Below are 15,848 nucleotides of genomic sequence, written 5' to 3' on the forward strand. Positions count from 1 at the left end.
GTCTTAACCACTGGACCACCAGGGAAGTCCCTCTTTTTTTTTTAATGACTTGCAGGGAGGTGGCTTGCTGTGTTGTCACTTGTAAATAATTTTCAACCAATTGCTTGAAATTCTTAGGAAACTTGATCGTTCGTGTAACTCCTGTCTCCTTTCCCAAGCACGTGGCTGCCAAAGATTTGCTGGATTTGAGGAGTCCAGGATGCACTGAGCTGCTGACGCTTGACTGCGGACTGAGGTTAACGAGTGTATGCACTAGAACACTGCCACTCTTTTCCTTTTCAGAGTACGGGGAGGTGTATTCCACATCAGAAGCAGCCCAATTTTCAACTAGGGCCACCTGCCGGCATGTCCAAAAGGCTCCGCTCCCAGTTAGAGCAAGAAATCCCAGAAGATGCCCACTATGAGATACATCTGGGGCCACCACAGCGGTTCTGCCATGATGACCAAACCACGCTTTGTGACAAGTACTTCACGTCCCAGGAGCACAAGAATCACGTGGTATATGGAGTACAAGAGGCTGCTGAGAATTATAGGGTAAGCTTCATGCAGATCCCAGACCACTGTCATTCTGGCTGCCTCCTCTTATTTATTACCTTATTTATTTGGAGGACAGATATTCTGATCCTCCAAGACCATTCCCTTAGTTGATGTTTATCAAAGAATACTAGATAAGTACCATATTTAGACCTTCAACTTCAAGGCTAGGAAAACATTGTAGTCAGGGCTATTGGCCTTTCAGTTGTCTAAGGTTAGGAATCTATCTGTTGTAAAGCAATTACTTTACCTGGAATTCTGTGATATATTTCTCTGCAGAAGTTATTCCAGGAGATATTGAACACATTGAAGGAGAAACTTGAAGTAGCTAAAAGCATATTGGCTGATGAGCAAGAAAGAATGGTGATGATGCAGGTCAGTGCTTATCTTGATCCTTAGGGGGAAATTACCCATAATGTTGGATAGCAAATAATATAAACACAATCAAATGACAAAGCAGGAAAAACTACTTGAAATCCATAGGTAGGAAAAGTGTTAATTTCTTCACGTGTAAAAAGCTCTTAAAAGTCAATAAGCAGGGGACTTCCCTGGTGGTCCAGTGGTTAACACTCCAGGCTCCCACTGTAGGGGGCATGGGTTCTAACCCTGATTGGGGAACTAAGATCCCACATGCCGCACAGCCAAAAAAAAAGTAAATGAGCAAAAGACTAGAAACTCCACAGAAAAATGATCAGACATGAGAGTTCACAGAAAAGAAAATGCAGATATCTTTTGAACATACTGAATTGGTCCATAAGCTCATGGTAAGAGAAATACAAATTAACTATATTAAATTTGTTAGTGAGATGGCATTTGCATCCCTTATTGGCAAAGACTGATAGCACAGTTTATAACAATGCCATAGGAGAATGAGCATCTTATGTACTTTTTTTGGTGGCCATGTAAATCCTGAAGCCATTTAAAGGGCAATTTAGGAATTACTATTCCAGGGTGGGGGGGAGGGTATAAATTAGGAGTTTGGGATTAACATATACAGTACTATATATAAAACAGATATATATATTTAGATCTATAAATATACATATTTTATATATAGGGAGAAGAATCTGAGAAATACATGTGTAACTGAGTCACTTTGCTGTACACCTGAAACTAACACAACATTGTGTCAACTATACTTCAATTAAAAAAAAATAAAGAATTACTATTCAAATTGAGGAATCACCATCCATTATGCACATTTCACTTCTAATTTCAGACCCTCCCTTCATATGTAACTGTTCTGCTAGTTATACTAGATTCTCATCCAGTTGAGGATGGTAGGCATTTTTTTCAGCTCCAAGCACCATATATTAACAAATATTGGGGTCCCACTGTTTGCCAGGAGCTATGCTAGGTGCTGGGGATACAGTAGTGAAAAGAAAAACAAAACAAACAATCCTGGCCTTGTACAATTGACATTCTAGTGGAGGTAAACAAGTAAAATGTGTAGTATGTTACATTGTTAAGTGCTGTACATTTTATTTAAAAAAACAGGAAAGAGTGATGAGATGTACTTTTAAACAAAGTGATCAGGACCTTGTCATTCCAAAATTGGTTTTGAGAAGACTCGAGGAGGTGAGGAAGTGAGCTGTGCAGTCATGGAAAGAATATTCTAGGCAGAGGGAAGGGCAAGTACAAAGATCTCAAGACTGGTGTGTCCTTGGTTGGGGTTATGAAGGAAGTGGAGGCTAATAGGTGATGAGATCAGAAGGCCACATCTTATAAGGAAGTTGATTTTCTTTTTCTCTCTTTTTAAAAATTTATTATTTTTTAATGAAAAAAGGAAGCCAGTGGAAACTTTTGAACAGAGCAGTAATGTGATCTAACTTCCATTTTTGTAGGAATAGTCTAGCTGCTGAATGAGAATAAGACTGTAGGAGGGTGAGAGCACAGGTTGGGGGACCTGAAGGGGACTCTTTGCAATAGTCAAGGACAGGTAATGGTGAACTGCGGGGGAGGGGTGGTAGAAGTGGTGAGAATAGTCAGGTTCTTGATAAATCTTGACTCCACAGAGTCTCAGGAGGTTAAATATGGTCATTAAGCTGACTACTCCCAATGGATGTCTTTAGGTCAGACTTCCCGGTGGTGGGTTTTCATGTCCGACTTCCTGCCTAGCATCTCTCCTTGGATGGCTAACTGACTAATCAAAATTGACATATCCCACACTCAGCTGCTGATACCCTCCCCACTTCTGGAGCCTATCCCTTCCGTACTTTTCCTTTCTATGTTTTGGCAACTGTATTCTTTGTCTAAAAACCTTAGAGTCACCTTTTGATTCCTCTTTTCTCACACCCCCTATCCAAAGCATCTCCCACCCCCTATCCAAAGCAGCAAAAGCCATTGGTGCTGCCTTCCGGTTTTCCTGGTCTCCTTTTTGGTCACTGAGGTTGTATAGATTCCTCAGTTTTCTAAGTCAATTAACATTTCTTCATCTGCATTTCATGTTCTAAGATAGTAGTGATGTCTTGGCTGATGTTGACTCTGAAATTCTCTCTGTCCTTTGTATTATGTATCTGTTACTTCTTCCCCTGTACTTTTATATTTCCTTGTCTTTATATTAAAATTATAGATGGAAAGTAACCATAGGTATTTATCTGTGGTGTTTAACCTGAATTCTGTCATCTATGGTGAAGGAAGAAGAACAGAATTTTAAAGCGATGATTGAGTCTGAATATAGGATAAGGTTCTGGTTGATGATTGAAGAAAACAAAGTGAACTTCCAGAGTCCACAAGGGTGCGGATTCAACCTGAACTTGAGAGAAGCCAGTCAGAACCAACTGATGGAGTTTGCCACAAAGCTAAAGGAGAAGTTCCAGGAAATACTACAGGTGAGATGTGAAACATGGCATCCTAACAATATTTGGGAAATGAGAGAAAGAAGAGCTGAACAGTATGTCAATTCTAGAATAAGACATCCACTGACAACCATGGATCTATTAAAAGAAGGGATATAGTCATCCAGCAATTCTATTTCTGATAATTTATCTCGCAAATATACTTACATGCATATAAAAAGACACGTGGGTAAGGAAGTGCGGTAAAATTATTTCAGTATAGAGCCGTGGCTTTGAGGTAGTCTTTGAAGCCAGATTGATGAGATTCGTATCTGGGTTCTGCAATTTACTAGCCTCTAGGTGACCTTAGACATGTTGCTTAACCTCTGACTTGGTTTCCTTAGCTGTAAAATGAGGATAATAGCCCTTAGTTCATAACATTGTTGTGAGGCTTCAGTGTGATAATCTACATAAAGCTCTTTAAATAGTGTTTGTATGTGTGTACATTATTGTGTAATGTAAGTATTAGGTGTTACTATAATATTTGTTGATAGGAAGAGAGTAGATACAACCTGTATCCATCACTGTTGGACTCATGAACTACATTGTACAGGACATACAATGGAATGCTCTTCAGCATTTAGAAAAGATAACATGGCTCTATATGTATAGATAAGGAATGCTCTCCAAGAGCATATTATTTATTAAGAAAAAAGCAAGCTGTCAGATCAGCAGTGGAGTATGATATCACTTGAGTTAAGAAAAAAATAACATGGAACATTCATGTATTTAACTAGGTGGAGCTTCTTTGCAAGGATAGAAAGGAAACTGGTATCCTTTTTGGTTTGATTATCTATTTTATTCTCATCAGTGAATTTAATTTTTAATTAAATTATAATAAGTCATAGTTTTAATTTAATGAAGGAAATAGGAAACTTCCTGAACAAAACTGCACAGCAAAAAAAAGTGATCTGTTTTAGGTCCAGGTTGTGAACTGATTAAGTAGACTATGTGGATACTGTCCACATCAACATAAATATATTGTGTCAAAGAATCAAGTTTCTATTGAGGTGTCTTGCTTGACACAGACGAATATCCTGGCCTTGTCTAATTATTTCTGTTTCTGGGGTGGCAGGCAGTAAAGCAGGTTTTTAAAGAGATGGTTGAATTAGTGAATAAGAGAAATTGTCAGCTGTTGAATAGTAATAAGGATGCTTCTGCAGAGACTGAACTGTTTGGGGAGAGAGAACATGAGTAAACTGAGGGAGAGTGAAGTCAGGCTCTCTGAACAGATCTGCGGCCTCCAGAAGATCACCACAGAGCTGGAGAAGAAGTGTGGGCAATCTGCCTCAGCGTTGCTCCAGGTAAGATTCTGGGAATAACCTTCACTACAGTATTTGAGAAATGAGAAGTGGACAGTACTTACTAGGGGCCAGTTCTAGAACACAGTACCCAGTGATCTTCAGTCATACGTGAAGGCTACCAAAAGCATTATGACTCATTATAAAATCATGGTATGTATAGAGCTGCTTCACTGATCAGTAGTAAATATGAATTGAGATGTCCTTTAATAAGGTAAATAATTGGTTAGTCAAATTATGATGTATCCCTAAAATAGAATATTCTGCAACCATAAAAAAACGAGTAAAGCAGTTCTAAATGCACTAAAAGATTATCTTCAGGATATCTCATTAAGTGAAAAAAACATGCAGAAAACTTTTTGTTATTTAGAGAATATGTATAAGCATATATGCTCATTAACATTCAGACAACCTCTGGCAAAATAAACACAAACATAGTAATCAGCAGTAACCTTGGGAAACAAGGGTGAGACTTACTTGTATAGTATTGTTTGTTTTTTAAACTGTTTTGATTCTTTGTAGTTTTTATTTTTTTATTTTTGGCCAGGCCGCACAGCTTGTGGGATCTTAGTTCCCAACCAGGGACTGAACCCGGGCCCTTGGCAGTGAGAGTGCAGAGTCCTAACCACTGGACCCCCAGGGAATTGCCAGTATTGTGTATTTTAAATTTTGTTGAGTAACATGCATTACTATTTTCAAAAAGTAAATTTTTATCTTTTGAAGACTGTTTATATCCTTCTGGCAAGCCCACATTTGCAATATGAGTACTTTGAGAAGCCCCTGCACATAAACCCTTAGGTTCTGTTCTAGAGCCATGCGTAGTTCCAGACAGTGCAGATAGGTGTGACCGAGTTATGTTCAGTTCCTGACCTGGTTCCAGCCACTATCCCCAGCTTAGCAGGCTCAATTCTCTTCTTTTTTGTTTGTTTGTTTGTTTTTTAATAACTAATGAGTTTATTATTGTTTTAAATGAATGACTAAAGAGCAATTTCTAAATCTTTCCAACTTTAAATTCCAAGAAGATAAACAGCAAGACAGAGCCCCATTGCAGAAATGCCCTGGGGGCCTCAATCAATCACAAGGCCCTGGAGTCCGGGAACCTCTGTTTCAGGGGCTGAAGAACAGGGCAGCCGGCAACCCCAGGGTCTGGGTGCCCCACCATGCCCGTGGCTCCCACCCCTGCCACCTGCCAGGCCCCCCCAGCCCCTCCCCACAGGGGGCTTCCTTCTGGGCCTACTGGGCCCGCCACCCCCAGGTCCTGAACCCGCTGCCTTTCAGGAGTCTCCGAGGGCGCCCTGCCCCTCCACCGGCCGCCCCTGGGTTCCCACCCGCCCAGGAACACCCACGCCCCAACACCCACAGGGGACAGACGCACTTGCGGCCACACAAAGGCCCATTCCCACACCCAGCGTGGCTCAGTGGCCCCGTCCCGTGCGCCCCCGGGTCCCCCCCTTCCTGCATCTGCCCAAGGCCTGAGTGGGTCACAACAGGGCTGGCTGGGGCCCAGGGTGTCCCAGATGTACCCCCGCCCTGCCACCCAGGGCTCAGCAGGCCCCTCTTCGGGGAACAAAGCCCACCCTTCCCACAGGTGGACTCTCCCGGGGCAGGGACCCCCAGAGCCCGCCCCCCCTGCCCCCCCCCCGCCACGAGGCTACGCCTGTCTCTGTGGCTGCAGGAAGCCCGGGCGGAGGACGCGGGGCAGCAGGCTCAATTCCTGCCAGCCCCAGGACAGAAAGCAAATAGACGGGCAGAATTTGAATGTGGAGCATTGTGAATTTGAGGTATAGAAGATTAAATCCCTTGGGAATATAACAGTGATTTCAAGCATTTTTCTGACTTTTCCTATTCAGTGTCGAACTTTGGTATCTGAGAATTAGCACCATGCGGCTGAAGAAATTACATGGAAATCGAGTTTCATTATTATAAGAGAAAATACTTTCATGAGCACAATTCACAAAAGGCTTGGCTTAAATACCCGCTAGTAATTTTGTCTCTTTTCACCCCATAGAATGCAAGATATTCTTTGGAAAGGTAAGTTATTCATTTTGGAAACACTTAGGTCAGATTCACAATCTGATTTGTGAGCACACAGGGGTTAGAGATGTTGGGGTGCGGATAGCAAGGCCATGTAGTGAGATCCATCCTCTGGATGGAGGGGCCTGCGGTCTACACAGGTAACTGAGATTGTCCTTTCTTTAACAGGAGTGAGTCACTACTGCTTCAGTGTCTAGAGCCCGCCCGAATCACAGACCTGAGTTTATGCCAAATAACAGGAATGAGCAAAATGCTAGAAGTGCTGCAAAGTGAGTTGACACACATCCATGATCACAGGACACTTTACATTTGTATTTGAGGATAAAATAAACATCCTACCATAAGTGAAATTCCAGATAGCTTAAGGATTTAAAACGACTCTATTTGCAAATATTTCTCTCCTGTGGTTTATATTTTCATTTGCCTAATAGTGTCTTTTGAAGAGCAGAAGTTTTAGATTTTGAAGTTACCTTTTTCTTTTTTAAATGGTGTGTGCTTTTTGTGTCCTAAGAAATCTTTTTTTACCCCAACAAAGATTTCTTTCTAGAATTTTTACAGTTTTAGTTTTTGCATTTAGGTCTATTGTTCATTTAAAGTTGTTTTTTGGCTGCACTGTGTGGCATGCAGAATCTTAGTGCCCTGACCAGGGATCGAACCAGTGGAAGCACAGGGTCTTAACCACTGGACTGCCAGTGGGACCCCTAAAGTTATATTTATGTACGATTCGAGATATGGTACAACTCCCCTCCTCTTTTAGTACATGTATGTATCCAGTTGTTCCAACATCATTTGTTAAAAATCCGTGGGCACATACGAGCAGATCTATGTCAAGTCTAATAGGTCCATTGATCATTGTATCTATCCTTTTGCTAATACCACGTTGGCTTGATTGATTACTCTACAAAAAGTCTTAAAATTGGGCACTGTGAGTTCTTCAGATTTGTTCCTTCAAAAATAATTTTGGCTACTCTAAATTCTTCACATAAATTTTAAAATGAGCTTGTTGGCATCTACAAAAAACCTGCTGGGGTTTTGATTGGTATTACACTGAATCTATAGAACAATTTAGGGATATGGTGGTATATCTCCCTTTACTTAGGTCATCTTTGATTTCTCTCAACATAGTTTTCAGCTAATATTGTACATATTTAATTAGATACCTAAGTATTTTTTAGTTCTATTCATGGAATTAAATATCAACTTCTAATTGAAATTTTATTTATTTCTAGTTTATCGATGGTATATAGAAATATTCGTGTATATTGATTGACATTGTATCTTACAACTGTGCTAAACTGATTTATTAGATCTAGTGACTTTTGTAGATTTTGAGGGGATTCTCTACAAAGATATTCAAGTAATCTATAAATATAGACAATTTTTTTCTTCCTTTCTGTAAGCCTTTTCTGTATTCTTCTTACCTTTTGCACTTACTAGCGCCTTCAATATGATGGTGAATAGGAGTGGTGAGAATCATCTACCTTCTTCCTGATCTTAGGAAGAAAGAAAGCATTGTTTTTCACCTTTAAGTTTAACGTTAGCTGTAGGTTTTTCATAGTTGCCTTTTGTCAAGTTGAGGAAGTTCCCTGTCTACTCCTGATTCACTAAAACTTTGTATCATGAACAGATGTTGAATTAGATGCTTTTTTCTGTATCTACCAAAATATTTATTTTTTTCCTTTATATATTGATATGGTGAATTATATTTGCTTCATATGTTGAACCACCCTTGCATTCCCAAGATAAACTCTTGGTAATAATGTTTTAGCCATTTTACATATTGCCAGATTCAATGTAGTAATGGTTTTTAAAGAATTTTTGCATTTATGCTAATGAGACATATTTTTCTGTAGCTTTCTTGTAATCCATTGGCACTTTATTTAATACATTTTATTTCTATTTCTAGATAAGGTATTTAGTTCTTTGTCAAATCCACTTAGTCTTGCTTTCTTTAGTTTCCTATATTCTGTAGATACTTTTAAGTTTTTCTTTTTTTTTTTAAGCATAGTAAGCCAAAAATTATTGTAGAGTTTGTGCCTGGCAATTCCAGTATGTAAAATTCTTCAGACTTTTTAAAAATAAATTTATTCATTTATTATTTTTGGCTGCATTGGGTCTTCGTTGCTGCAAGCGGGGGCTACTCTTTGTTGTAGTGCACTGGCTTCTCATTGCAGTGGCTTCTTTTGTTGCAGAGCACAGGCTCTAGGCATGCAGGCTTCAGTAGTTGTGGCATGTGGGCTCAGTAGTTGTGGCTCACAGGCTCTAGAGCGCAGGCTCAGTCGTTGTGGCACACGGGCTTAGTTGCTCCGTGGTGTGTGGGATCTTCCCAGACTAGGGATCAAACCCATGTCCCCTGCAATGGCAGGCGGATTCTTAACCACTGCGCCACCAGGGAAGTCCTTCAGATTTATTTCTGCTAGTCTCACTCAGTAGTACTTTTTTACTTTGAGTGTGTGGTTAATGATTTTTTTAATAGTAAGCTTTCCTTTTTTCCTTAAATATTATTTTTAGAAGTTCTTTGAGGACAGAAATGAAGGTGTACATACTTCTAGAGAAAATTTGCATTTATTTCTGCCAGTCTTCTGGAAATACTAGGAGCCTGGGACAAGTTGAAATTTAAAATTCAAGGCTTGTGGCTTTTAAGACCACTTTAATAATGATATGAATTAAGTGCAGAGATTTAAGTTCATTTGCCCATAAAACTTGCTGCTGGATTAGATGTTAAAGAAAGAAATCAAGGACTACTACAGGTTTATGGCTTGAGCAACTATAAAGCAATAAATGTTCTACTGAAAAGTAGAAACTGAGAAGGGATAGGTTTGGAGTTCCATTTTGGATGGAGTATGTTTGAAATTTCTGCGTTTTGTTCAACTGGTATTTGTCAACTTTTTTATGGAGTAAGTCATGAACATATAGAAGATATTTAAAACTGAGGCTATATAAAGGCACTTAGGGGAAAAGAATACAAGTAGTGAAAAGTAAGACCCAGGACCAATCCCTGAGAAATCAGAATATTTAAAAGTTGAACAGAAAGAAATGAGAAGGAACAGTTAGCGATATGAAGGCACATACCACTTTCATTCACATATAAGAAATCACAGTGAGCGTTCTTGATCTCAGCTTGATTTTTCTGGAGGATTCTCACAGGATTTCTGGCCTCTGATATGTTCTCTTTTGATTTACTCAATATTAAGGGCCTGCTGGCAGCAGTTTCTAAGTATCTGTCACATCTTGGTGATATTTAAGATGAAGAAAGCAGTTCAGTCACAGGATAGAGCCATGAATTAACTGCTCTATTAGAAGACTTAATGTTTCTGGCTGTTCCAGGCTTGGAGAAGATCTTTAGGGACTAGAGTTGGGTCTCAGGTGATACTGGGCTAGGACTGAGTATCAGGTCATTTTTATAGCCTGGCAGAATTCCTTTCTGTTTTGAGAGGTATTTCTAAACCTCTCCGTAGTTCATTATTCATTGTTTTGTTCTTCTTCCTCAGATAGATTTCATTTTTATCTCCTTCCATTATCTTATTGACTTTGTTCCTCTGTGATGTCCATTTCTTTTTTTTTCTTTTTTGGCATTGGAAGCACGGGAGTCATAACCACTAGGCCACCAGGAAATTCCCCCATTTCTTGAAACAGAGCTTAGGGGTCCCTTTATCTGCTTACTTTTTTTTTTTTTTTTTGCGGTACGTGGGCCTCTCACTGTTGCGGCCCCTCCTGCTGCGCAGCACAGGCTCCGGACGCGCAGGCTCAGTGGCCATGGCTCATGGGCCCAGCCACTCCGCGGCATGTGGGATCTTCCCGGACCAGGGCACGAACCCGTGTCCCCTGCATCGGCAGGCGGACTCTCAACCACTGCGCCACCAGGGAAGCCCGGGTCCCTTTATCTGGCTCTCCTAGATTGCATCTCCCATATCTGTGCCTGAGACCCGTGCCCACTCATGAGGAAGCCCCTGCATGTTAGAAATCATCAGTCTCTGGCACTGACAAGCCCCTAGGTTAACTAAATTTCTTTCTCCCTGCAGGACCTATAACTTTGGACCCTAAGACAGCTCATCCCTGTCTGGTCTTATCTGAGGATCTGAGAAGTGTGAGACTCAGAAATGTGCAGCAGGATGTACCCAGTCACCCAGAGAGATTTGACTTCAGCGCCACTGTGTTGGGTGTGGAGAGCTTCACCTCAGGGCGGCACTACTGGGAGGTGGATGTGGAAAAGGCAACACAGTGGCAGCTGGGCGTACACGGAAGCTCTGCCAGCAGAAGTGCTTCCGGAGATAAGGTCTTATTCACAGGATCCATTATGGGAACTGATTATACTTTCTGGGCTTTTCCCCCTTTAAAAAGGGTTTCCTGGAGAGAGCAAATGCACAGAGTTGGAGTTTTCCTGGACTATGAGTATGGCCAGATATCCTTCTATGATGTGACAAAGAGATCCCTCATCTATAATTTCTCTGATCTCGCCTTCCAAGGAGCTCTCAGGCCTGTATTTTCTCTTTGTATTTCAAATGGAGGCATGAATTCAGACTCTCTGAGCATCTGCCTCCCTCATGTTTCTTCTTGTAATGGTACTTTTAGCCCTCAACCTTCTTTGGTGTGAAATCTAAGACCACAAGAGGCCAGAATATTACAAGCATGACTTTATATAAATTATTTTACAAAGTAATCCAATAAAAGATTTTTAGCACTTGAGTTGGAACCCAGGTTAACACCCCAGAGCCTTTGCATTCATGTGGCTTTCAACACCCATTTCGTGGAAGAGGTTACCTTTAACCTGGATCATGGATGATAATAACTGAAGGGCTCCACGTTAATTAGAACAGCAAATGCCTATGCAGCATAAGATTGGGAAATTAGAGACGGAAATAGTCTGGGATCCTTAAGACTAGGTTAAGGACTCTAGAGATTTCTGAAAACAGAATTGGGTATAATCAAGACTTTAGATTTGAGGCTATCATCAGAGTGACATGTAGAATGGAGACATCCTATTCCTGACATTGTCAAGACTTCTAACATCACTCCAAATAGAGGACAACTTAAGTTCCCTGGATACCTTATCTCAGTGGGGAGGAGGTGTTGCAGAAAATGTATTTTAAAACTATTTCAAGTATCCAACTTCTCTCTTACAAGGAAAATTAGATTTCTTAAAAGAAGCCTGATAGTTCACTGCTTTGAAAAACTATTACATTAAGTAATGTTGTAGTGGTGTCTTGTATTTGCCTTCAACTTTCTCTATTTGATAATCAACTGAAAATTTTTTGCTAGAGCCTTGTTCAGGGGTGGTCATACAATGCTGAAAAGACAACAAAAATATTTATTAGAGGGACTTTTAATGAAAGGTTTATCATAGTGTATCTCCCTTTATGTTTTTAACAACCTATAAGTGTGTATTGATCTTTATTGTTCAAATGTAGAAGCTGAGGCTCAGAGGTGATTTAATTTTCCTAAAGTCACATAGCTGTTAAGTATCTAGTAAGTGACAAGGGTAAAGAATTAAACCTGGATCATCATTTTAAAAGCACGCTCTGTCTCAAATTTGTAAAAAAATGTAAGCCTGGAAAAAGTCATTGCATATCTTCACATCAAATCACAAGACTTAAGGGGAAAGTAGCCCTGATCTGAGAAGTGGGGTTTAGCTCAGGTGAGTGAGCTGGAAGTTAGATGATCATTTGAAACATTGAGATTTAGAACTCAGAGCAATGGTTCTCAAACCCCTTCCCAATTTCCTGTGGGAAAGATGACGATTTACTTTATAGGGAAATGTGAGAATTTAATAATAATTGTATATATGAGTCTAAATCTTCACCTTCATCTTACCTCAAATTTCTCCTGCCTCCACAACTTTGACTCTTAAGAACTATTTTCCCAAACTTAGAAACCAAGAGAGAATGCAGCATGTCCTACCAATGTCAGTCTGAGACATTGTCTAACCAACACAAAAAGATTATTTAAATTATTTAGGAAAATGCATCTGCGATTGACTTTGGTAGTTACCAGCTGATGAGAACCCAGACACTAAAGTTGCATGTTAACTCGAAGAATTATCTGGTAGAAAAGAAATCCTTAAAGGTTTTGGTTTTATTACCACGTAGAGTATTAACCAGTTTTGGATCTACCCTAAGCAATTTTATTTAAACTGCTTCTCATTTCTCTTGCAACAAACTTTACTCTCTAACTGGTTCCCTAACTAATCACTGAGTTGAGCAAAATCTTTGACATATCACTGTCAATATTTGTATGAGGATCATGAATTTTAGCCTTTGAAAATAATACTTTAGCACAGCCTACTGACCCTCTGAATAAATGGATGCCTAGTGTATCCTTCCACCAGTCACAGAGACTTTGCACATACACTTCCCTGACTTCCACCACTCTCCCCTTTTTCACTAATTCAGCTTAAGTGTTGCTCCTCAAAGCAGCCCTCCTTGACAAACTTAACAAGGGAGAATCCTGGGACATCATGTCCCATGATGTCCTGGGACATCATTGCACCAGTTACTTCTTTTATGCAAAGCACAGTTGCAATTTTATATTTATTTGGACGATTCTTTGATTGCCTTTCCCACTAGACTAAATTCCATGAGACTAAGGACTGTGCTTGTTTCTGTTCATTGTTTTATCTTGTGTTAAACAGTCCTTAGCACATAAATTCTCAAATACATATTGAAAGTGAGGAAAAAGCAGTAAGTAGTGTTGTATATTATGGAGCTGGGTGGGTGATGGTTATTGGTTAAAGTCTTGGAAGGGAGGTGCACCCATGTCAAAATGAAAAGGTCAGTAAATAAATTCAGGTGAACTGGTGGTTTAGTTTGTTAGGGCAGCCATAACGAAGTACCACAAACGGGGTGGCTTAAGCAACAGAAATGCCTTTTTTCATAGTTCTGAAGGGTAGAAATGAAGGTGTTCGCAGGGCCGTTTCCTTCTGAAGATGGTTGCATGCCTCTCTCCTAGCTTCTGGTGGTTTGCTGGAAATCTTTATTCTTTGTTTTTTGTTTTTTTGTGGTACGCGGGCCTCTCACTGTTGTGTCCTCTCCCGTTGTGGAGCACAGGCTCCGGACGCGCAGGCTCAGCGGCCATGGCTCACGGGCCCAGCCGCTCCGCGGCATGTGGGATCTTCCCGGACCGGGGCACGAACCCGTGTCCCCTGCATCGGCAGGCGGACTCTCGACCACTGCGCCACCAGGGAAGCCCTGTTCTTTGTCTTATCGATACATCACTCCCTTCTCTGTTTCTGTCTTCACTTGGTGTCCTCCCTGTGTCTCTGTCTCTACACATGGCCTTTTTAAAAATAAATAAGGGCATCAGTCACATTGGGTTCGGGGCCCACCCTACAGTATGGGTTCATTTTAACTTAATAGTGACCCTATTTCCAGATAAGGTTGCATCTGAGGTACGGGGAGTTAGGATTCTTGGCGGGGGCATGGGGGGTGGTGGGGGATGACACAATTTAACCCATAGCAGACGGGTTAGTATGAAAAGTTTTTCACATACAGCAGCAGGTCTGCAGATTCTGTGTATCCTGTAAGCACCTGAGGATTTCTTTTTAAATCATCACCCCTTACCCCCATCACCCTTTACCCCCCCCCCCACATACTAATTACATCAAGATCTCTGGTACTGGAATCCAGGAATCACTTTTCCAAAACCCCGTGGGTGATTTACAACATGGAGCCAAGATTAAGAAGAAAGTAAACGCAAACAGAGAACTGGTTTGGGCAGTGACTCCAGCCTTTTGTGTGGCTTGTAATTTTAAGTCTTTAAAAGGTTAAGATGTGTGGTGATAGTGCTGGGGAGGTGGGCTTTTAGGTCAAAGATTAAGGTGAGCCTTGGATGCCTTCTTTAGTAATGAGTAAACGTGTGGTTCATATGACTGGGGCTGCCAGTCAGCGGGCTGTCTTAGAAGATTGTTGATTGGGTAAAAGGTATAATTGGAGGTCACTTTAAGAAACTGTGTCTTGGATAACTGGGCTAAGTAAGACCTAGGAACTCTTAGGCCATTGGAGGAGACTCCAGTGTTTTAGAACACGGAGGATTATCCCACCACACTGGGGACACATCTCTACCCTTAGAACACTTTGCATATGATAAATGTACCTTGGGCAAAACACTTAAGTAAAAAATCTGGTTCCATTCTGTAGTTGTAACTCGAAATGACTTCTTTACACCTTTGTAGAATACTTCAGTTGTGAGATTCTTTAGAGCTGAACTGCTAACACATTTCTGGGTTAAGAATTAAGCCCATACCAGTCTAGACCTGCGACCTTCCCCTGAGAGTCAGGACAGTCTGCCTGAAATAATCTGGGGGCTAAAAGAAGAAAAGGCCTCACTGCCATTAATTTTTTTGATTTTGGATAAAGAAAAGGAATTCGGATAGAGGAGATAATGAATTCATGGAGAATGGGCAAGTGATCTGAAACTTTGATTTCTTGGAGTCCCTGATTAGAATGTGATAAATGCCATCAGTGGTAAACTGAAGTTAAAAAGCACATGGATGGGGAATGGAAAAAATTGGAGAAGCTTGCATTTTAGCTGTCCTGACAAATTGGAAAGTATACAACAGAATGGGACATTTGCCTTGAAGAGAGTGAAGTGTGAGATTAGAAACTTACCCCCAAGTGAGAGGAATTATCTGCAGCAGTAAATGAATGTGGTAGGGTGACAAAAGCGTTGTTGAATTTAAATATTACATATTAAAATTTAAGTTTGTACATATACTATCTGCAAGATAAGCTTCCAAATGCTTTATATGCATTACCTCATTTGATTCTTCTAAGAGATAGATGTTTTTTATTTTACTGAATCAAAAATACACTAAAAAACCACCAAACAGTGATACAAACTCCTGAAAAACGAAGCTATTCATTTCTTTCCACCCAGATTATATATCCCTAAAGTTATTCAGTGAGATCTGAGGTTGACTGGAAGGGAAGGTGAGGGAAGTTGAGGTCTAGTAAAGATGAAAGTGAAATTCACATTTCTCCAAAGAAGCAGTCAGTGGAGACAATGTAAAATTATTTTCATGAAATGTATTTATGTATTTGTATACTATTTTGAAACTTTATGTGAGTAAGCTTTTTTTCCCCTAAATGAGTACTTTTAATGAGCTTTTTGTTCATCCTAATGAAATCAGCTAAAGATTACCCTGTAT

The 15,848-nt window shown here is 40.4% G+C and overlaps 1 protein-coding gene across 1 annotated transcript; it reads left to right on the forward strand.

The window, feature by feature from the left end:
- Positions 1-345: 345 nt before the first annotated feature.
- Positions 346-11,300, forward strand: TRIML2 (tripartite motif family like 2). The gene is made up of 7 exons (XM_060136723.1): positions 346-534; positions 814-909; positions 3,171-3,365; positions 4,535-4,675; positions 6,681-6,703; positions 6,875-6,975; positions 10,729-11,300. Exons 1-7 carry the CDS (start codon positions 346-348, stop codon positions 11,298-11,300), a joined length of 1,317 nt encoding a protein of 438 aa, XP_059992706.1.
- The last annotated feature ends 4,548 nt before the right edge of the window (positions 11,301-15,848 follow it).

Source organism: Lagenorhynchus albirostris, chromosome 21, assembly GCF_949774975.1.
Source record: "Lagenorhynchus albirostris chromosome 21, mLagAlb1.1, whole genome shotgun sequence".
Taxonomy (NCBI): Eukaryota; Metazoa; Chordata; class Mammalia; order Artiodactyla; family Delphinidae; genus Lagenorhynchus; species Lagenorhynchus albirostris.